The sequence below is a fragment of the Schistocerca gregaria genome, chromosome 8 (assembly GCF_023897955.1).
Source record: "Schistocerca gregaria isolate iqSchGreg1 chromosome 8, iqSchGreg1.2, whole genome shotgun sequence".
NCBI lineage: Eukaryota > Metazoa > Arthropoda > Insecta > Orthoptera > Acrididae > Schistocerca > Schistocerca gregaria.
The window spans coordinates 135549423-135571739 of record NC_064927.1 but is presented as its reverse complement, the minus strand read 5'-3'; the positions used below and the strand labels follow the sequence as shown (position 1 = coordinate 135571739).

Here is a 22317-nt window from a genome sequence, read left to right as displayed (position 1 = left end):
AATTATGGACGGCTATAGAGATAGCATATTTCTGCAGGCAACTACCAACGACTTGTTGCGTCAATGTCGAGTTGCTGCACTACGACAGATAAAAGGAGGTCCAACATGATAATAGGGTATCCCATGACTTTTGTCACCTCAGTGTAAGACCAGGTAGGTGTCAAGAACAGAGGACATGTAATGCCAGTTTCTACGGATGGAGTTCTGCGAAATGTGTCTGGAGGAAGAATTGACATGGCACATGTGATGAAACAGGCACCAAGGTCACAACTGTGATACTGTAGAGAATGCTCTGAAACAGGATATTTTGTGCTGCCAGTTTACACCCTCTGCCTATGCCCACTCATAGTAACTGGTAACTTGGTGGCAGTCATGCCAATGCATGAGGCTGAACAGTGTTCACATAACAACTGGTACACAACATATGTTGCTTCACAGGTGGCTCACCCTTTGATATTAAACGTTTCCAATAGGGGCCCCTGGAGTAAGAAAATGGATACAGAAGGAGCACAGGGTCTGAAGTGGATATTTTGGACATTGAAAGGGCAACGAAAAGGTGTTCTAGGTGTGATGGGCAAAATGTCAGCCAAAATGGACCTCGCTTCAGGGCACAATTTTAGGAAGCCAAAGCCTTGCTGAAATATCTGATTAGAGCATTCAGAACCATGATAATATTGAGTGACAAGAGGTGTACCCCTAAGTTGGTTTTTGACGGATCAGCAGTTTCAGGATTGAATGTGATGGCAGGGAAATCTACTTTTAAACTAGACTGGTGGGGTAATTGTGTCCACTGAAGGCTCAGATGAGAATAGTGGTATATTGGTATAAAGAGTCTACATTCGAACAAATATGTATGCTTCGAATGCCAAGGCTGTATGGGAGGAAACATTTCACATGGAAATGGTGGCAATTATGAAAATGTAAGTACTGCTGTTTGTTGGTAGGTTTAATGAGCACAGAAGTGTGTAGCTGACTGTCAGTGATGATCAAATGTACATCGAGGAAAGTGGCATGGGATTCGGAATAGGACCATGCGAAATTTAATTTGGAGAATTTATTTAGAGACCCCAAGAATGTTAACAAATCAGCCTTTCAAAGTGACCCCGGAAAGAGTTGACATAGGAAGGAGCCATCCTAGTTCCCATGGCTGTGCCCCTGATCTGTTTATATGTCTGTCCCTCAAAGGTAAAGTCATTGCTAGTAAGTATAAAGTTGAGTAAGGTGAGCAGGAAGGATGTCACAGGTTTGGAATCAGGTGGGGATGGACTGGTTGGGTTGATTTGGGGAATGAGGCCAAACAGCGAGGTCATCGGTCTCATTGGATTAAGGAAGGAAGTTGGCCATGCCCTTTCAAAGGAACCATTCCGGCATTTGCCTGAAGTGATTTATGGAAATAACGGAAAACCTAAATCAGGATGGCCGGATGTGGGATTAAACCATTGTCCTTCCGAATGCGAGTCCAGTGTGCTAACCACTGCGCCACCTCCCTCGGGGGGGTGGGGGGGGGGGGGGGGGACAGACTGAGGAAACATTCAGCAGCAGAAAGACCATGTACGTGGGGGATGTCGATATACAGGGAAGTGGCATCAATGGTGATGAGCAAGGCGTGTGTTAGGAGTGAGACGCGCACAGATTTAAGTTGATCTAGGAAATGGTTGGTGCCTTTATTGTAGGAGGGAAGTGTTGATCAACTAAGGCAGATGTGTATTCGGTGGGTGCTTTGAAGACAGCAACTATGTGATGGACAGTGCAACTGCGTTTGTGAATGTTAGGAAGAAGGTAGAGGTGAGGCCTCAATGGCATATGCTGCACAGAGATGTGTCAGACAGCTGGTATAGACCCTCACTTGAACAGTCCCATTGGTCAAGTAGCACAGTTATAGATCCCTTGTCTGCTTGGAGGATAGTGATGGAGTCATCAGTTTTTAGGAAATGAAGAGCCTCGAGTTCTGCAAAGGACAGGATATCGTCATGTGTAGGGACCAAAGGAAGGATTGTGACACGCAAACAGAGGCATGGCGTTGGTGTCAGCGGGGAGAATTGAGATGGCCGTGTGGTGGAACGGACTCCGAGGTCATGACTGTTCTGTAGTAGAACATGCTCTGCAACAAGATACTGTGTGTTGCCAGTATACACTCTCTGTCTATTCCCATTCACCCTAATTGATAACTCGATAACAACACCAATGCAGAAGGCCAAACAGTGTTTACAAGTGTTATGTAAACACTGTTCAGCCCTCTTCATTCGTATGACTATTACCAAGTTATCAGTCTTGATGAATAGGATTAGACAGACGGTGTATACTGGCAACCCATAACAACTTTTTGCAAAGCATGCTCTACAACATGAGAGTCAGATTTTGGTGCCTGATTCACCACATGTGCCATCTAGATCTTACACCCCCCCTCTGACACCAGTTTCTCAGAACTCTGTGTGGGAACTGACATTACAATATGTCCCTGGTTCTCACCACCCATCTGGCCTAAATTTAAGTTACTTTCTATGGTATCAGCATTAATTTATCTGGTCTCTGCATTTCTTTCCAGTAACTATTTCTTTTCTTTGCATGACGTTTTGTCAGCAACTGTCTTGTTTATTACCGTATCTTCCACCTTTAAGTTCTCAGGTTTTCAAATCTCATCCAGTGTAGCTGCAACAATCAGTCTTTCCTTTTCATCCCATCCAGTAAGTCTCATCCGACTTGTGGTTCTTGGAAAATTTTTTGAACTCTCCCCATTTCCTGAGCCTCGCTAGTCCTTTTACTTAACCCCTCTTCCCTCCCTTCCTCCCCCTCCTTCCACTTTAACAATTCTGCCAGAAGGAGTCACTGTGTGTTTTCCCCAGCTGCCAGGTGATTATTTTCTCTGGTGTATAGCTTTTTTTGTTTTTGTTAAAATATCTTTTCATTGTAAATCCAGACATGTCACTTATAGAACACATTAAATGATTTGAAAACTGTATATATAAAGGTTGAACACATTCATGTAGGATAATGCAAAAAAGAAATAGAAAATATGTATAAAATATTAATACATAAAAGATAAAAGTTATAGATGCACAAAGGTTTCACAACAGTAGAATATGGACAAACAGGTAGAGAACTGACAAACTGAATACATATGATTGTATGCATACAAACTACACTGGGTCAGTTGTAATATTTCTTTTCTTAGGCAACAATCCGTTTTTAATATAGTGTGTGCCAAGCATCCCTGTGAACATTTTATTATTTTGATCAGTACGTTACCAGTCCTAGTTGTGCATCAACTTTTATGCAGGATGAAGAATAACTAGTGATTGCTCATGGCAGTAATTGCTTGCTTCCTTTCCTATTCTACCTCCATTATGTTACAACTTTCCATCTCATAAGCGCAAAAGCACACCAGACCAAAAATTAAGTCATTCCCAAAAGACATGACACTAATATTGTGCAACACAATCTCTGGCCTTGGTAATGGCCTTGGCCCTGATAATGATCACAGTTTAGTGAGGTACAGAGTCCACAAGGTTCTTCAGGTATGCCACATCCAGCCAAAGCCACTCACTGATGATTATATATGGTAAAACTACCATATTCTGGTGATACTGATAAGTTTCAATGGCTTCTCCAAGTTAGCCCCAAAAATTTTCTGTTCGGTTAAGACTGAGTGGAATGAGGCAAATGATTCATGTTCTCGTTAATGTAAAAAAATGGGGTCAAATCATGAAAAATCCTCCAAAACGTTATAAAGCAAATTCTTGCCTACCTATACTCTACACACACTGCAGGTTAAAACACCTCATTGAGCCATCAGTGCACTTGACATATCGCATCATTTGGAAAGAGGCAAAATCAAAACTCATCAGACCACACATGCCTTTGGTCAGCTACTGTCCAGTTTCTGTGTTATTTGGCCAATAGAAGATGCATAGTTTCATGTGCTACTATTAGCAATGGCCTTTTGAAGTGCCAGACTCCAAATGGACATTGCATACAGTTTCCTTCATAATGTTTGTTCACAAACTGTTTGATATGAACCAGCATTCACTGGGAGAAGCAATTTCTGTTGGGTCTGAAACTGGGATAACTGACAGGCATGACACTCGCCTCCAGTCCCTGCCAGTTAAGATGTTTTTACAATGGTTCTTGCACTGAATTAAATGGCTGTGAGCGATACACCATTCCTCGTAGACATGTTGGGCAGTCTGTACTGATATAGCAACAAATAGGCCAATTTCGTTCATTGTGAGGTGATAGGCACTTCCAAACAAGATAGCTCTCTTCTGTCATCCTTTCACATATCCAAGTTGACCCATCTTATGTGCTGATTCCATACAACCAACTGGCTCACATGTCCCACTTCATTGCCCAGACTTACACACTGAGGTGACAAAAGTCATGTGACAGCAATGTACACATATACAGACAGTGTAGTATCGTGTACATAAGGAATAAAAGGGTGGCACATTGGTGAAGCCGTCATTTGTACTCAGCTGATACATGTGCAAAGTTTCCCGATGAGATTATGGTCGCATGACGGGAATTAACAGACTTCGAACACGGAATGGTAATTGGAGCTACATGCATGGGAGATTTTACTTTGGAAATTATGGCTTTCAATATTTTGAGATCCACAGTGTCAAGAGGGAGCCAAGAATATCAAATTTCAGGCATTATGTTCCACCACTGACAACGCAGTGGTCAACGGCCTTCACACGACTGAGAGCAGTGGCATTTGCATAGAGTTGTCATTACCAACAGACAGGTAATACTGTGGGAAATAAGTGCAGAAATCAATGTGGGACATACATATTCGTTAGGACAGTGTGGCGAAATGTGGCGTTAATGGGCTATGGCAGCAGATGACCGATATGTGTGCCTTTGCTAACAGCACAGTATCGCCTACAGTGCCTCTCCTGGGCTCATGACAATATCCATGGCCTGGTCAGAGGAGTCCCTATTTCAGTTGATAAGAGCTGATGGTAGGGTTCGAGTGTGGTGCAGATCCCACAAAACCATGGACCCACGTTGTCAACAAGGCACTGTGCAAGCTGGTGATGACTCCATAATGGTGTGGGTTTTGTTTAATGGAACGGACTGGGTTCTCTGGTCCAACTCAACTGATCATTGACTGGAAATGGTTATATTCAGCTACGTGGAGACCATCTGCAACCATTCATGAACTTCATGTTTCTAAACAATGATGCAATTTTTATGGATAATAATGTGCCATATCACTGGCCACAATTCTTCACACTTGGTTTGAAGAACATACTGGACAAATAAAGTGAATGATTGCCCTATATGAATCCCATTGAACATTTACGAGACATAACTGAGAGGTCAGTTCGGGCACAACATCCTGCACTGCCAACACTTTTGCAATAATGAATGACTATAGATGCAGCCTGGCTCAATATTTCTGTAGGGGATTTCCAATGATTTGTTGAGTCCATAGCACATGAAGCTGTTGCACTATGCCAGGCAAAAGGAGGTCCGAAACAATATTAGAAGTTATACTGTGACTTTTGTCACCTAAATGTATCAGTAATGAGAGATACGAGTTATGTGTCCTGCACATGTCTAGATTGCTTAAGTTTATTATTATTTTATTTTGTTAACTGTCGTTTAGTTATTTAGTTTATACATTTATTATAAATTCAGTTGAACTGCATTTGTTACATAATAATGTGTAGTGACATAATGGTTTCATGTGACATTATCCAGACTGTGCAGAACCTCTCTAGTTCACTTCCGTATTCATAATACATATGTATCTGTGTGCCCATCACATATATTTGCTATGTTAAAATGAAATGGCAGAGGCCACAGTATCAATAATTATAATCACTGTGGTAACACACAGTATATTATGGTGTATATGTGGATTTAACATGTTGATCTTTATCAGCAATACCCCAACCCAGCGCTGTTCCAACATGAGTTTTCCTGTACAGGTAGCTGTTGGCAGGACTGCGTATCCCAGCTTCCAAGAGTACACTAGCGTACGATGTTTTATTTGATATCTGTTTAGGAACCCGATCAGCTGTTGGTTCAATGAACTATCTAATGTTTTAACAATAAATTCTGAAATGTACCACATTCCACCTGCAAGGGAGATGCATTTGCTCTTTGGACTGTAGTTGCTCCTCGGATGCATGTTCCGTGCTTACGGGTGCTCAACAGTGATGTTATTAGCGTTTCTCCTTAGAGAGCTGAATCTACAGCAAGAAGCGGAGATGGGTGACACACACTGTTATGGTAAGAGATCGAGTATCGACATATACAAATCTTGAACGGAGTTGTAAGCCATTGTTGTCCACCATTAAAGCCAATTTTATTTTACTTTGCTATTGTGACAAACATGTCAAAAGTATTGAAGAGAAGAGACTGTAATTTTCTTCAAGGGTATAATACAGTGTTGAAAAGGTATTTAAACATGTTTCATTTTATAAACTGTGCATTTCCAAGAGTAAATGTATGTGCAAGGCTTCTTCAGGACCTTTGGTTTGTGATGTTTGCTGGTGAATCTGCATCACAATCTTAGGATACAACAGAAGGCGTCATCTATTTCTGCTTTTTGCTATCCATGGATCTGCTAGAGTCCAAAGAGTAAGCGCATCTCTCTCGTAGGTGGAAAGTGGCACATTCCCATATTTCAAAATTTATCATTGAAACAATAGAGTGTTTCTCTGAACCCATAAGTGGATCGGCTTCCTAAACAGATATTAAATAAAATGTTTCAGTTTCAGGTGCTGGTATGTTACATGGGCAAACTGCTGATGCACAGTCAGGTACCCGTGATGTAGCTCTCATGATCATAGTGCTCCAGCTGAATGACTACACGCACATGTGACCACATGGCTCAAGAATACGCAGAATGTGCATCGTACGGCTAACTGGCAGGTAGCCTACACTTACTGCACCAGCCCGTATCCAGAGTAATACCTTTAGTGCTCCAAAGCAATTGTGCTCTTTTAAGGGTTACTAACATTTCATCTGGTGAGCTTATATTCCTCCATCTTATCTCTCTCTATTTGAGCCCAATCTCATACGTCCTTCACTCACTCTACACTCCCCCCCCTTCTCCACTGGCACTCCCACCAAGTTAATGCCTCCAACTGAATTTATTATTTACCCCCTTCAATGTTTAATTCCTCTAGATGGTCAATATTATTGTTCAATATTTCCAGATCAGCAACAATATTGATGATATGTAGATTAGTTTGACAGGTCTTGCAACATTACAGAGAATATCAAAATCTTTTGAGATACATTATGCTACCTGAGAAACAGAGTGCTGCCTGTAAGACACTGTGCCATCTGCGGCCAGTATTAACAATACCCTGATGTCTCTGGGGTTCTTTGGTTTTCACGGTTTTTTATAAACTAAAATGAATTCAAAACAAGAGGAGGAAATTAGAACTGAAAAATTCAGAATAATTCTTGTGGTTATTGCTCACTAAACACAGAGGGCAGTATCCTACACTTATATGAGATAATATATTTTAAAAAAGTACTTTAAGAACTGTTTGCAACATAGTAGAGCAACTACCAGTAGCAACCACACATCATCTTAAACTAAACTAAATGCTGCACAACATAATAGCACATTTTCATTGGGCAATCTATGAAAAACATCAATAATATTCTATAATATTTCCTTTCTCACAGAGGAGTTCTTTGTTGCATCCAGTGATGCCATCCATCATAAATTTATTCATCAAAACATACTTTTGAGACACTGGAAACACACAAAAGGCATAATTCAAAAGTAATTTGTCAAATTTAAAATATCTCTAATTTGTGGTTTTCATAAAATTGTGTTCTGTGAGGAAATAACATGTTAAGTAGTACAAAGGAAAAATAGACACTTACCTCGGCAATGGCATTTCAAAATCTGGAATTGTAAGCAGCTCAGGTCTTGGTGATGGCAAATTATCATTCCAGCGAGAATACGGTGCAGCACGTTTTTTACTTGGCAATCTGTAAGGCTTCATATAAATTTGCCCATATACTTTCGTATGCCGAGGGCGCTTCTTCAGAGTCAAAAATACATCTGTAGGGCTCTCTTCGAACAGTATCATGACTTTTTTTGCTTGCCACCCTACCTAGTTATAGAAATAAAATATGGCATTTTATCCACCTTCAGCATCTGTGATTGTACATACCAAAAGAATCAGAAACAAGTTGCATAAAATAAATTTAATTTCTTAATTGGTTTCAGGGACTTAGTGAGGAGGGGGGAGGGAGGGGACAGGTGGGGACGGGAGGAGGCATCGAGTGTAGTGTAATGTGTTTGTGTTGAATATTTATGATGATGAGAGAAGGGAGAGCGTGAAGCCCAGTGCCCACACATAGCATACTACTCACAAATAGCATCAAGGGGGCTGCCGAGCTTAATGACCCCATCCGAGTGATGGATCACCATCAACAGTGTCAGACGCACTTCATGAGACAGTGTGGAGAGTTTTGGTATTCAAACCAGGACAATGGTGTGAAGTCTGGTGTCAGAAACTTTACGTCACAACCTCTCCTCTCACTTGCCGGCCAAATATTGGCAGCGAAAAATTTTTCCACTGCCGGGATTCGTACTGGTTCACCCTCAGGCTGAGGGTCACTGCACAAGCATGCATTAGCAACCTCAGTCACGGAGGCAGGTTATTGCGTGGTGGTGTTACGAACTTTCAGGAATGATAGAAAAAGAGTAAAAGTATCAATCTGAAGTACGGTATCCTGGTCCGGAAACAAATGAGTCTAAAGTTATAAATGGCAATCTTTTTCGTATCTCTGACAGTGTAATACATGTACCAGTACTACTGTACTAACACTGTAGGGCCAAAAAACAACTGAGGTCATACGCGCCTAAGTCAAAACTATAGAAAGCAAACACAGAGACAAGGGGAACGATTATATGCCAGTCCCAATGGAAAGAATAGGAGACATCTAAACAAGGCATGTGGAAAAAGGAATGGAAAAAAGAACACCACACAAAAATGAAGATCCAAACCTAAAAATTAAATGGCCTTCACCATATTGTTTCAGCGGATTTCATCATCCCTGAAAGTGCATAAAGTCATCATAGAATCACCCAGTATCTTCATTAGTATGTTTTTTTATGTTGAATGTCATGTATCAATTTGGAACATTAGGTTACTTATGAGACAAAAGACACACAAATTAAAAACATCACTTTAGTTTAGTTTACTATTCATGGTTCAAAGGCCACAAGTTTGTTAAATGTTGTCTCATTACCATGATTCACTGAGATACAAAATATAATATAAAAAGTAAAAATTACAAAAAATAAAAACTTCACAACATAATATTTTGTAGTATATGATACTTTTTGAAACTATTTCTGTGTGAAGTAAAGCATTATTGAACATTCATTGTCTGCAAAGTCTTCATGTGTTTCATAGGAAGTTGTCAATTGTGATCTTTGACTGTCAACCTCAACATCATTACTTTCCATGTCTATACTGGAATGGTTAGCATTAAATACTTCTTCAAAAAGCTGCAAAATATCTGAATGAAATAGATTTGCCAATAATAACTGGATTTTCTTTCTTAGTCTCTATTATAATTATAAAAAAGGCATTATATACATCCACTACATGATTAAAGCAAACAAAAATGACCTAAGAACAAGATATTATTGGAACTATCAATGAACACAATAAAATGATATCATCTGCCAGTTGCTGATAAGCACTGAAATGAAATTGCAGAGACCCAATGGACCAAAAATGATTTTTAACAAAAAAACATGATTTTGAGGAACTAAGATCTACTTTCACTTAATTTTCTTTGACACAAATGGAGTCAGGGAACTAGTAATGACAGTTTGTCTTGTTCTAGAATGTAATAAAATAAATTAGCAACCTTTCCATCATAAATGTATAACTGATTGCACAGAATGAAAGGCATTACAATACGAGCGTGAAAAAGAGTGGTTGTAAATAAAATAGAAAGAAACTTCCACATGGGAAAAATATATTAAAAACAAAGATTCCAAGACTTACCAAGCGGGAAAGCGCCGACAGACAGGCACATTAACAAAACACACAAACACACACACAGAATTACTAGCTTTCGCAACCGATGGTTGCTTCTTCAGGAAGGAGAGGGAAAGACGAAAGGATGTGGGTTTTAAAACCCACATCCTTTCGTCTTTCCCTCTCCTTCCTGAAGAAGCAACCATCGGTTGCGAAAGCTAGTAATTCTGTGTGTGTGTTTTGTTAATGTGCCTGTCTGCCGGCGCTTTCCCGCTTGGTAAGTCTTGGAATCTTTGTTTTTAATATAAAAAGAGTGGTTGGGTAGAGGACAAGGGAGGGGTGTTGCAGGAAATTATCCATACTGCACCAAAAATAAAATGTATGTCATAAAAGTTGTTAGGTTCTCTAAAGCGTAGTGGCGCACTGAATAAGATACAGTCTTCATACACCACACTATGCGAGCAAATGTAATTAGAATGTACTACATATAAGACATAGGATTTCTACAGGATATATAGAACATGGAACACAAAACATATTTTGTGTTATTTCTGTAACACAATTTGAAAACAAACTCATGAGGCAAAAATTACTTTTGTAGAGTTGAAGGTGAATTTAGTCTTCAACACACATTCAGATTATTAAAATGTTATCCTTAAAATAACTTTGTAATCCAACAATTGTCATGTGTAACACAAAAGTGGAATGTGGAAGAAGTGTTCACATAAGCTAATCACAACTCACCACAGTCTGATAGTTGACCTGAACTACTTCATCACCTTCCTCAATCTTTCCACATTGATGTGCAGGTGAGCTAAATTTAATCTCGCCTATTTGATGAATACCATGAAAAGAAGGCACCAGGAAAAAGCCCTGAAAAGAAAATAAGCTCTCCAAGTCCAGTAATAAAATAAACAGTTCTCACCATACACATATACAACAGTAGCAGGCAGAGAGAGAGAGAGAGAGAGAGAGAGAGAGAGAGAGAGAGAGAGAGAGAGAGAGAGAGAGAGAGAGTATTCACATAAAAACATAAAAGAAAAAGATTCATATCAATTGCACTAATTAAAATATGACGACACGAGGGCACCTGCCAGACATCCTCAGATGCTCTGATGAAAATTGGAACGAGCTATCAATGATGTACAATTGTGGACATCTACAATAACAATGCAGTAGGTGATGACATCAACTTTGTATAACAGCATTTACCCCAACAAGAGCATTCGGCCTTCATTTACACACTGCAAACTTATCCTTAAATTACAAGAGAACACCTTGGTGCCGGGCTCGCCGATTTGGCTCAAACTGTGTGTGTATAAGCAGGTAGATGCCTATTTCAAGTTCTCAGAATTTGTCACCTGAGTAGGCCATAGTTTCGAATAGAGTGCAAGGATTTTTGGAGAATAGTCACCAAATCAGTAGTGTAGTGCATCGGTAATTTGCTGGTTCAAGTTCGATTCCTATATATTAAAAACAAAGATTCCAAGACTTACCAAGCGGGAAAGTGCCGGTAGACAGGCACAATAAAATAACACACAAACACACACACAAAATTACTAGCTTTTGCAATCAACGGTTGCTTCTTCAGGAAAGAAGGAAGGAGAGGGAAAGACGAAAGGATGTGGGTTTTAAGGGAGAGGGTAAGGAGTCATTCCAATCCCGGGAATGGAAAGACTTACCGTAGAGAGAAAAAGGACAGGTGTACACTCGCACACACACACATGTCCATCCGCACAGACACAAGCAGACATTTGTGAAGACAAAGAGTTTGGACAGAGATGTCACTCGAGGCGGAAGTACAGAGGCAAAGAAGTTGTTGAAAGACAGGTGAGGTATGAAATTAGCGGAGGATGAGGCCTGGCGGATATCGAGAAGAGAGGATATACTGAAGGGCAAGTTCCCATCTCCGGCATTCTGACAGGTTGGTGTTAGTGGGAAGTATCCACTCGGACGGTGTAACACTGTGCTGGCCGTGCACCAAGGCATGTTTAGCCACAGGGTGATCCTCATTACCAACAAACACTGTCTGCCTGTGTCCATTCATGCGAATGGACAGTTTGTTGCTGGTCATTCCCACATAGAAAGAGTCACAGTGTAGGCAGGTCAGTTGGTAAATCACGTGGGTGCTTTCACACCTGGCTCTGCCTTTGATCGTGTACACCTTCCGGGTTACAGGACTGAAGTAGGTGGTGGTGGTGGGAGGGTGCATGGGACAGGTTTTACACCGGGGGCGGTTTCAAGGGTAGGAGCCAGAGGGTAGGGAAGGTGGTTTGGAGATTTCATAGGGATGAACTAAGAGGTTACGAAGGTTAGGTGGACGGCGGAAAGACACTCTTGGTGGAGTGGGGAGGATTTCATGAAGGATGGATCTCATTTCAGGGCAGGATTTGAGGAAGTCGTATCTCTGCTGGAGAACCACATTCAGAGTCTGATCCAGTCCCGGGAAGTATCCTGTCACATGTGGGGCACTTTTGAGGTTCTTCTGTTGGAGGTTTTGAGTTTGAGGGGGTGGGGAAGTGGCTCTGGTTATTTGCTTCTGTACCAGTTCGGGAGGGTAGTTGCGGGAAGCGAAAGCTGATTTCAGGTTGTTGGTGTAATGGTTCAGGGATTCCGGACTGGAGCAGATTCGTTTGCCACGAAGACCTAGGCTGTAGGGAAGGGACCGTTTGATATGGAATGGGTGGCAGATGTCATAATGGAGTTACTGTTGCTTGTTGGTGGGTTTGATGTGGACGGACATGTGAAGCTGGCCATTGGACAGATGGAGGTCAACGTCAAGGAAAGTGGTATGGGATTTGGAGTAGGACCAGGTGAATCTGATGGAACCAAAGGAGTTGAGGTTGGAGAGGAAATTCTGGAGTAGTTCTTCACTGTGAGTCCACATCATGAAGATGTCATCAATAAATCTGTACCAAACTTTGGGTTGGCAGGCTTGGGTAACCAAGAAGGCTTCCTCTAAGCGACCCATAAATAGGTTGGCATACGAGGGGGCCATCCTGGTACCCATGGCTGTTCCCTTTAATTGTTGGTATGTCTGGCCTTCAAAAGTGAAGAAGTTGCAGGTCCGGATGAAACTGGCTAAGGTGATGAGGAAAGAGGTTCTAGGTAGGGTGGCAGGTGATCGGCGTGCAAGGAAGTGCTCCATTGCAGCGACGCCCTGGACGTATGGGATATTTGTGTATAGGGAAGTGGCATCAATGGTTACAAGGATGGTTTCCGGGGGTAACAGACTGGGTAAGGATTCCAGGCGTTCGAGAAAGTGGTTGGTGTCTTTGATGAAGGATGGGAGACTGCATGTAATGGGTTGAAGGTGTTGATCTACGTAGGCAGAGGTACGTTCTGTGGGGGCTTGGTAACCAGCTACAATGGGGCAGCCGGGATGTTTGGGTTTGTGAATTTTAGGAAGTAGGTAGACGGTAGGAGTGCGAGGTGTCGGTAGGGTCAGGAGTTTGATGGAGTCAGGTGAAAGGTTTTGTAGGGGGCCTAAGGTTCTGAGGATTCCTTGAAGCTCCACCTGGAGATCAGGAATGGGATTACCTTGGCAAACTTTGTATGTAGAGTTGTCTGAAAGCTGACGCAGTCCCTCAGCCACATACTCCCCCTACGGTAAGTCTTCTACGGTAAGTCTTTTCGCTCCCGGGATTGGAATGACTCCTTACCCTCTCCCTTAAAACCCACATCCTTTCGTCTTACCCTCTCCTTCCCTCTTTCCTGAAGAAGGAACCGTTGGTTGCGAAAGCTAGAAATTTTGTGTGTTATTTTATTGTGCCTGTCTACCGGCGATTTCCCGCTTGTTAAGTCTTGGAATCTTTGTTTTTAATATATTTTTCCCATGTGGAAGTTTATTTTATATATATATATATATATATATATATATATATATATATATATATATATATATATATAAAGGGAAACATTCCAAGTGGGAAAATATATCTAAAAACAAAGATGATGTGACTTACTAAACAAAAGCACTGGTAGGTTGATAGACACACAAACATACAAAATTCTAGCTTTCGCAACCAACGGTTGCTTCTTCAGGAAAGAGGGAAGGAGAGGGAAAGACCAAAGGATGTGGGTTTTAAGGGAGAGGATAAGCAGTCATTCCAATCCCAGGAGCAGAAAGACTTACCTTAGGGGGAAAAAAGATCAGCCGTACACAAGCGCGCGAGCAGGTGCGCACACACACACACACACACACACACACACACACACACACACACACACACACATATTCCATCCGCACATACATAGATGCAAGCAGACATTTGTAAAGGCAAAGAGTTCGGGCAGAGATGTCACTCGAGGCGGAAGAATAGAGGCAAAGAAGTTGTTGAAAGACAGGTGAGGTATGAGCGGCGGCAACTTGAAATTAGCGGAGGTCGAGGCCTGGCAGATATCGATAAGTGAGGATATACTGAAGGGAAAGTTTCCATCTACGGAGTTCTGACAGGTTGGTGTCAGTGGGAAGTATCCAGATAACTCGGACGGTGTAACACTGTGCCAAGATATGCTGGCCGTGCAGCAAGGCACGTTTAGCCACAGGGTGATCCTCATTACCAACAAACACTGTCTGCCTGTGTCCTTTCGTGCAAATGGACAGTTTGTTGCTGGTCATTCCCACATAGAAAGCTTCACAGTGTAGGCAGGTCAGTTGGTAAATCACGTGGGTGCTTTCACACCTGGCTCTGCCTTTGATCGTGTACACCTTCCGGGTTACAGGACTGGAGTAGGTGGTGGTGGGAGGGTGCATGGGACAGGTTTTACACCGGAGGTGGTAACAAGGATGGGAGCCAGAGGGTAGGGAAGGTGGTTTGGGGATTTCATAGGGATGAACCAAGAGGTTACGAAGGTTAGGTGGACGGCGGAAAGACGCTCTAGGTGGAGTGGGGAGGATTTCATGAAGGATGGATCTCATTGCGGGGCAGGATTTTAGGAAGTCGTATTCCTGCTGGAGAGCCACATTCAGAGTCTGATCAAGTCCCGGGAAGTATCCTGTCACAAGTGGGGCACTTTTAGGGTTCTTCTGTGAGAGGTTCTGGGTTTGAGGGGATGAGGAAGTGGCTCTGGTTATTTGCTTCTGTACCAGGTCGGGAGGGTAGTTGCGGGAAGCGAAAGCTGTTTTCAGGTTGCTGGTGTAATGGTTCAGGGATTCCGGACTGGAGCAGATTCGTTTGCCACGAAGACCTAGGCTGTAGAGGAGGGACCATTTAATGTGGAATGGGTGGCAGCTGTCATAATGGAGGTACTGTTGCTTGTTGGTGGGTTTGTTGTGGACGGACGTGTGAAGCTGGCCACTGGACAGATGGAGGTCACCGTCAAGGAAAGTGGCATGGGTTTTGGAGTAGGACCAGGCGAATCTGATGGAACCAAACTTGCCCTTCAGTATATCCTCTCTTCTCGATATCCGTTAGGCCTCAACCTTCGCTAATTTCAAGTTGCCACCTCGAGTGACATCTCTGCCCGAACTCTTTGCCTTTACAAATGTCTGCTTGTGTCTGTGTATGTGTGGATGGATATGTGTGTGTGTGCGCGCGAGTGAACACCTGTCCTTTTTTCCCCCTAAGGTAAGTCTTTCCACTCCTGGGATTGGAATGACTCCTTACCCTCTCCCTTAAAACCGACATCCTTTCGTCTTTCCCTCTCCTTCCCTCTTTCCTGAAGAAGCAACCACTTGTTGCGAAAGCTTGAATTTTGTGTGTATGTTTGTGTTTGTTTGTGTGTCTATAGACCTGCCAGCGCTTTTGTTTGGTAAGTCACATAATCTTTGTTTTTAGATACATTTTCCCCACGTGGAATGTTTTCCTCAATTATATTCATATTATTAATTTGAACCCAACAATTATGTTTGTTATTGTTACTGTTGCACTTTGAAATCTTTTCTGTCGTCTTATTTTCTCTTTCAGTTTTTGATAGTAGTTTCACTTTGTATTCACCTTCTCCTTTTTACCGTAATATACTACACAATTTTATCCCGCCTATATATACTCAATAATACGTAACCCACTTCCAAACCATAACCAATTCCCCCCCCCCCCCCCCCGCCCTCCCCCGCTTTCAACACTACCGCTACTATAAAAATCAACCGTTTCTAGTTCACTAACAGTTCCTTTCACCTATAAAACAACCATTTCGGCTAGTTCTAATAACTTTCGCTTTATTTCCATTTCCGTTTTTCCCACGTCACTGATCATTTTTAGCCACTTCCCACAGGTTTTAACATAATTATTTCTTTGTCAGACAATTGTTATCCTCATTTTCTTAATCTGCCACCACAAAACCACAACTTTTAATACATTTACACGTAGTTTTTTCGTAATTTTCCCTAATTTCTCCATCCTTTAACGTGTTTTGGCGGTAACACAACCACCTAACCTTTAAGCACATCGTTGTCTACCAACCCAAGTTCACCACAGGATCAACATAGCCCAGCTTTAACCAACAGTTTTATGCCTTTTTTCACACCAGATCTCCAGTTGCTTTCTAGTTCACCTTTATCTCTCCCCATATATTTTTATTTTCATTTTCATTTCAGCCTCATGTTACACTATCCACCTTCTACTACCATGTCACCCTCACAACGCCCCCACAACGACCTCATTAAGTTTTATTTACATTCCCGTCAACTCCTATCTATAATAAAAGTACTCAATCTTTCCTCTCCCACATCCACACCGACTGTTCAGAGCATCCTCCTACAGGCCAACCGCAAATTAGAACAGCATGCCACCCTCCACCTCAAAAAACTATCCGATCTCCTGGTTTCCCACCTCCGGAAAGGCAACTCACTCACCTTTCACAACCTTTCCAGCAAACCTCAACCTCCACTCATTGCACACAAACCCAGTCTCTCCCATCTACTCAATCTCCCACTTCCAGCTCCACTCCCTCCAAAACCTCAAAATTCCAATCAACACAATCTGGATCCACAAAACCCTAATTCAGTAGTTAACCTTTCCTCAAAACCTCTCACACAATCCGAAACCTCTGTCCTATCCAAAGGCCCCATCTTCAGCCCCACTCCCAGATTCAAACAAACTGCCCTCGTCAAAGATTTACTGTCCTACACTTGTACTCTCTGCTGGAAATATCACTTTGCCATGAAGACAAATGATCCTAATCCTACTCCTAATGATCCAACTCCCCAAGACACTATCCAAATTGAACCCTGCCTGGAACACTTCCATCCTCCGTCACAACGGGACCCACCTACTCTTCATCAAAATCACACTCGCCAAACTTTCCAGGAATTTCTGACTTCCAGCCTTGCCTCTCAATCCTTCTTAAAAAACCATAACCCTACTCCCAACATCACCACTGCTGAAGACCAAGCTATCAGTGATCTGTAGGCTGACCGATCCATCGTCGTTCTTCCGGCGGACAAGGGTTCCACGACCGTGGTACTTGATCATCGGGAGTATGTGGCTGAGGGACTGCGTCAGCTTTCAGACAACACCACATACAAAGTTTGCCAAGGTAACCCCATTCCTGATGTCCAGGCGGAGCTTCAAGGAATCCTCAGAACCTTAGGCCCCCTACAAAACCTTTCACCCGACTCCATCAACCTCCTAACCCAACCGACACCGCACACCCCTACCTTCTACCTTCTTCCTAAAATTCACAAACCCAATCGTCCCGGCCGCCCCATTGTAACTGGTTACCAAGCCCCCACAGAACGTATCTCTGCCTACGTAGATCAACACTTCAACCCATTACACGCAGTCTCCCATCTTTCATCAAAGACACCAACCACTTTCTCGAACGCCTGGAATCCTTACCCAGTCTGTTACCCTCGGAAACCATCCTTGTAACCATTGATGCCAGTTCCTTATACACAAATATTCTGCACGTCCAGGGCCTCGCTACGATGGAGCACTTCCTTTCACGCCGATCACCTGCCACCCTACCTAAAACATCTTTCCTCATTACCTTAGCCAGCTTCATTCTGACCCACAACTTCTTCACTTTTGAAGGCCAGACATACCAACAATTAAAGGGAACAGCCATGGGTACAAGGATGACCCCGTCATACGCCAACCTATTCATGGGTCACTTAGAGGAAACCTTCTTGGTTACACAGGCCTGCCAACCCAAAGTTTGGTACAGATTTATTGATGACATCTTCATGATCTGGACTCACAGTGAAGAAGAACTCCAGAATTTCCTCTCCAACCTCAACTCCTTTGGTTCCATCAGATTCACCTGGTCTTACTCCAAAACCCATGCCACTTTCCTTGACGTTGACCTCCATCTGCCCAATGGCCAGCTTCACATGTCCGTCCACATCAAACCCACCAACAAGCAACAGTACCTCCATTATGACAACTGCCACCCATTCCACATTAAACAGTCACTTCCCTACAGCCTAGGTCTTCGAGGCAAACGAATCTGCTCCAGTCCTGAATCCTTGAACCATTACACTAACAACCTGAAAACAGCTTTCGCATCCCGCAACTACCCTCCCGACCTGGTACAGAAGCAGATAACCAGAGCCACCTCCTCATCCCCTCAAACTCAGAACCTCCCACAAAAGAACCACAAAAGTACCCCACATGTGACAGGATACTTTCTGGGACTGGATCAGACTCTGAATGTGGTTCTCCAGCAGAGATACGACTTCCTCAAATCCTGCCCCGAAATGAGATCCATCCTTCATGAAATCCTCCCCATTCCACCAAGAGTGTCTTTCCGCCATCCACCTAACCTTCGTAACCTCTTAGTTCATCCCTATGAAATCCCCAAACCACCTTCCCTACTCTCTGGCTCCTACCCTTGTAACCGCCCCTGGTGTAAACCCTACTTCAGTCCTGTAACCCGGAAGGTGTACACGATCAAAGGCAGAGCCAGGTGTGAAAGCACCCACGTGATTTACCAACTGACCTGCCTACACTGTGACGCTTTCTATGTGGGAATGACCAGCAACAAACTGTCCATTCACATGAATGGACACAGGCAGACAGTGTTTGTTGGTAATGAGGATCACCCTGTGGCTAAACATGCCTCGACTGACATCTCTGCCCGAACTCTTTGCCTTTACAAATGTCAGCTTGTGTGTGTGTGTGTGTGTGTGTGTGTGTGTGTGTGGGCACAGGCGCGCGCTCAAGTGTACACCTGTCCTTTTTTCCCCCTAAGGTAAGTCTTTCCGCTCTCGGGATTGGAATGACTCCTTACACTCTCCCTTAAAACCCACATCCATTCGTCTTTCCCTCTCCTTCCCTCTTTCCTGAAGAAGCAACCGTTGGTTGCGAAAGCTTGAATTTTGTGTGTATGTTTGTGTTTGTTTGTGTATCTATCGACCTGCTATATATAATAGAAAGAAACTTCCACATGGGAAAAATATATTGAAAACAAAGATTCCAAGAGTTACCAAGCGGGAAAGCGCCGGTATACAGGCACAATAAAATAACACACAAAAACACACACGCAAAATTTCGAGCTTTCACAACCAGCGGCTGCTTCGTCAGGAAAGAGGGAAGGAAAAGGAAAGATGAAAGGATGTGGGAGATATATATATAAAACAAAGTTGATGTGACTTACCAAACAAAAGCGCTGGCAGGTCGATAGATACACATACAAACACAAACATACACACAAAATTCAAGCTTTCGCAATGAACGGTTGCTTCTTCAGGAAAGAGGAAAGGAGAGGGAAAGACTAAAGGATGTGGGTTTTAAGGGAGAGGGTAAAGAGTCATTCCAATTCCGAGTGCGGAAAGACTTAACTTAGGGGGAAAAAAAGGACACACACACACACACACACACACACACACACACACACACGCCGACATTTGTAAAGGCAAAGAGTTCGGGCAGAGATGTCAGTCGAGGCGGAAGTACAGAGGCAAAGATGTTGTTGAATGACAGGTGATGTACGAGGGGCAGCAACTTGAAATTAGTGAAGGTTGAGGCCTGGTGGGTAATGGGTAACGGGAAGAGAGAATATATTGAAGGGCAAGTTTCCATCTCCGGAGTTCTGACAGGAGCCATGGCTCCTACCCTTGTAACCACCCCTGGTGTAAAACCTGTCCCATGCACCCTCTCACCACTACCACCACTTACTCCAGTCCTGTAACCCAGAAGGTGTACATGATCAAAGGCAGAGCCATGTGTGAAAGCACCCACGTGATTTACCAACTAACCTGCCTACACTGTGAAGCTTTCTATGTGGGAATGACCAGCAACAAACTGTCCATTCGCATGAATGGACACAGGCAGACAGTGTTCGTTGGGAATGAGGATCATCCTGTGGGTAAACATGCCTTGGTGCACGGCCAGCACATCTTGGCACAGTGTTACACCATCCGGGTTATCTGAATACTTCCCACTGACACCAACCTATCATAACTCCAGAGATGGGAACTTGCCCTTCAATATATTCTCTCCTCTCGTTACCCACCAGGCCTCAATCTCCGCTAATTTTAAGTTGCCGCCCCTCATACCTCACCTGTCATTCAACAACATCTTTGTCTCTGTACTTCCGCCTCGACTGACATCTCTACCCAACCTCTTTGCATTTACACATGTCTGCCAGTGTCTGCATATGTGCAAACGGATGTAAGGTAACTCTTTCCACACCCGGGATTGGAATGACTCCTTACCCTCTCCCTTAAAATCCACATCCTTTCGTGATTCCCTCTCCTTCCCTCTTTGCTGATGAAGAAACCTTGGGTTGTGAAAGCTTGAAATTTGTGTGTGTGTGTGTTTGTGTGTTTTTTATTGTCTCCTATCAACATACCAACGCTTTCGTTTGGTAAGTTACAGCATCTTTATTTTGTTTCTCCTTAATTTTATTTTACTTCCCACAATATTAAACTGTTAATTATAAAATCTGAACATATTTATACAGTTTGATTTGTATATGCAAAGTAAATATATGTACTTTATTTATAACAACTTTAATTTCACTAATTAATACAGTTAAAAAGGAATTGCTTAAATGGTACATTTCTGACAGTCTGTGATTTCAATAGTTCCCAGACATTCTGTACTGGTCTCTACAGTAGTGAACAGCGTCTCACCATGATTTTCTTGTGGGGACTCCTCTTATTTATTTTATTGGGAAACGGAAACCCAACAAGAATTTTCTACCAGTGAAGTGATAGGTGGAAGTATCAAAACTAACCCCCCCTCTCCTTTTGAAACTAACCCCCCTTCCCCCCCCCCCCCCCTCTCTCTCTCTCTCTCTCACACACACACACACACACACATGCACACACACACACACTTTTACTCTATGCAATCCTATTTAATTTTAACAGGTTCCTTCTTCAAGTACAGCTTTAATGTTGATTACAACTCTAACAAATATCCCTCTCATACTTACATGTCTTGACTAATAAGAAGAAAGAAAGAAAGAAAGAAAGAAAGAAAGAAATAGAAAAAGGTGGCACTAGTAACGACAAAATTGCAGTCATCAACACTGAAACATGGGAAGATTTCAGAATAAACAAGGTGTTACGAACAAGTGACAATGAGAACATTACAACAATGGGCAATGGTGGTCGCATTCCATATTTGTCAGAAAAATTTCAGTTTATTGCTAATGATACCTGTATAAAAAGCTTCGAATATCAACATTCAGGAAGACAGCGAAAAATCACCAACTGTCAACAAAACTGCAACATGGAAGAAATGCTGGAAGAAGCAGATTACATTTGTATACATATGAGACACACAATGTGTAACTTCAACCCTGATTATATAATTAACAGTGTATCGAATGGATGCCAGTATGAATCAACATATAACAGGACAATTGACAAAGATTGTTTTGGCAAAAAGCCCAATCTGTCCAAAACCACCCACTCTTATACAGCTCAGTACAGTTGAACTGCTTCAGGGAAATTGTTCCTATGTGTATTTTTTTGTATGCAAGAGCCTGCCAATAAATTTGGTCCTTGAGTTGCCAGTACCATCAAGAAATAAGAAGGATATACGCATGTTGTCATTATTTGCTCCACGTCAGGGAAACTAATAAAACAGCTTTATGTAAAATTTTTGGAAACAACATTAAAACCATATGTTGCTAACAACAAATTCCTTCTGTTGGATTTTTGAGGTGACCAAGCAGATGTAACATTGTATGGTGAGACATTCATCAATGAGGAAGGCAAACTAATGTGTACTGTGAAGATAATTCCACCCAGATGTACTCTTCCTCCTCAACCCTGTGATGTATGTGATGTATGTTTCTATTGTTAAGTCAAAAATCTCATTAAAAAATAAATCAAACAATGGAAATTCCAGGTGGGAACATCGACCATGTAACAAAGATAGGAAGTAGCAATCTATATTTTTCTTACATTGTTAATTAAAAGATTACAAAGTGTTCCTGAACT

The 22317-nt window shown here is 42.4% G+C and overlaps 1 protein-coding gene across 7 annotated transcripts in view; it reads right to left on the bottom strand.

The window, feature by feature from the left end:
- LOC126285326 (CNK3/IPCEF1 fusion protein) overlaps positions 1 to 22317 on the bottom strand; it is a 141526-nt gene that overhangs the window by 100046 nt on the left and 19163 nt on the right. For all 7 annotated transcript variants that reach the window (XM_049984631.1, XM_049984637.1, XM_049984635.1 and 4 more), the window contains exons 5-6: positions 10722 to 10850; positions 7858 to 8090 (exon numbers count right to left, since the gene is read on the bottom strand). In XM_049984631.1, coding sequence (XP_049840588.1) covers positions 7858 to 8090; positions 10722 to 10850 — 362 coding nt within the window. The remainder of the gene's footprint in view (positions 1 to 7857; positions 8091 to 10721; positions 10851 to 22317) is intronic.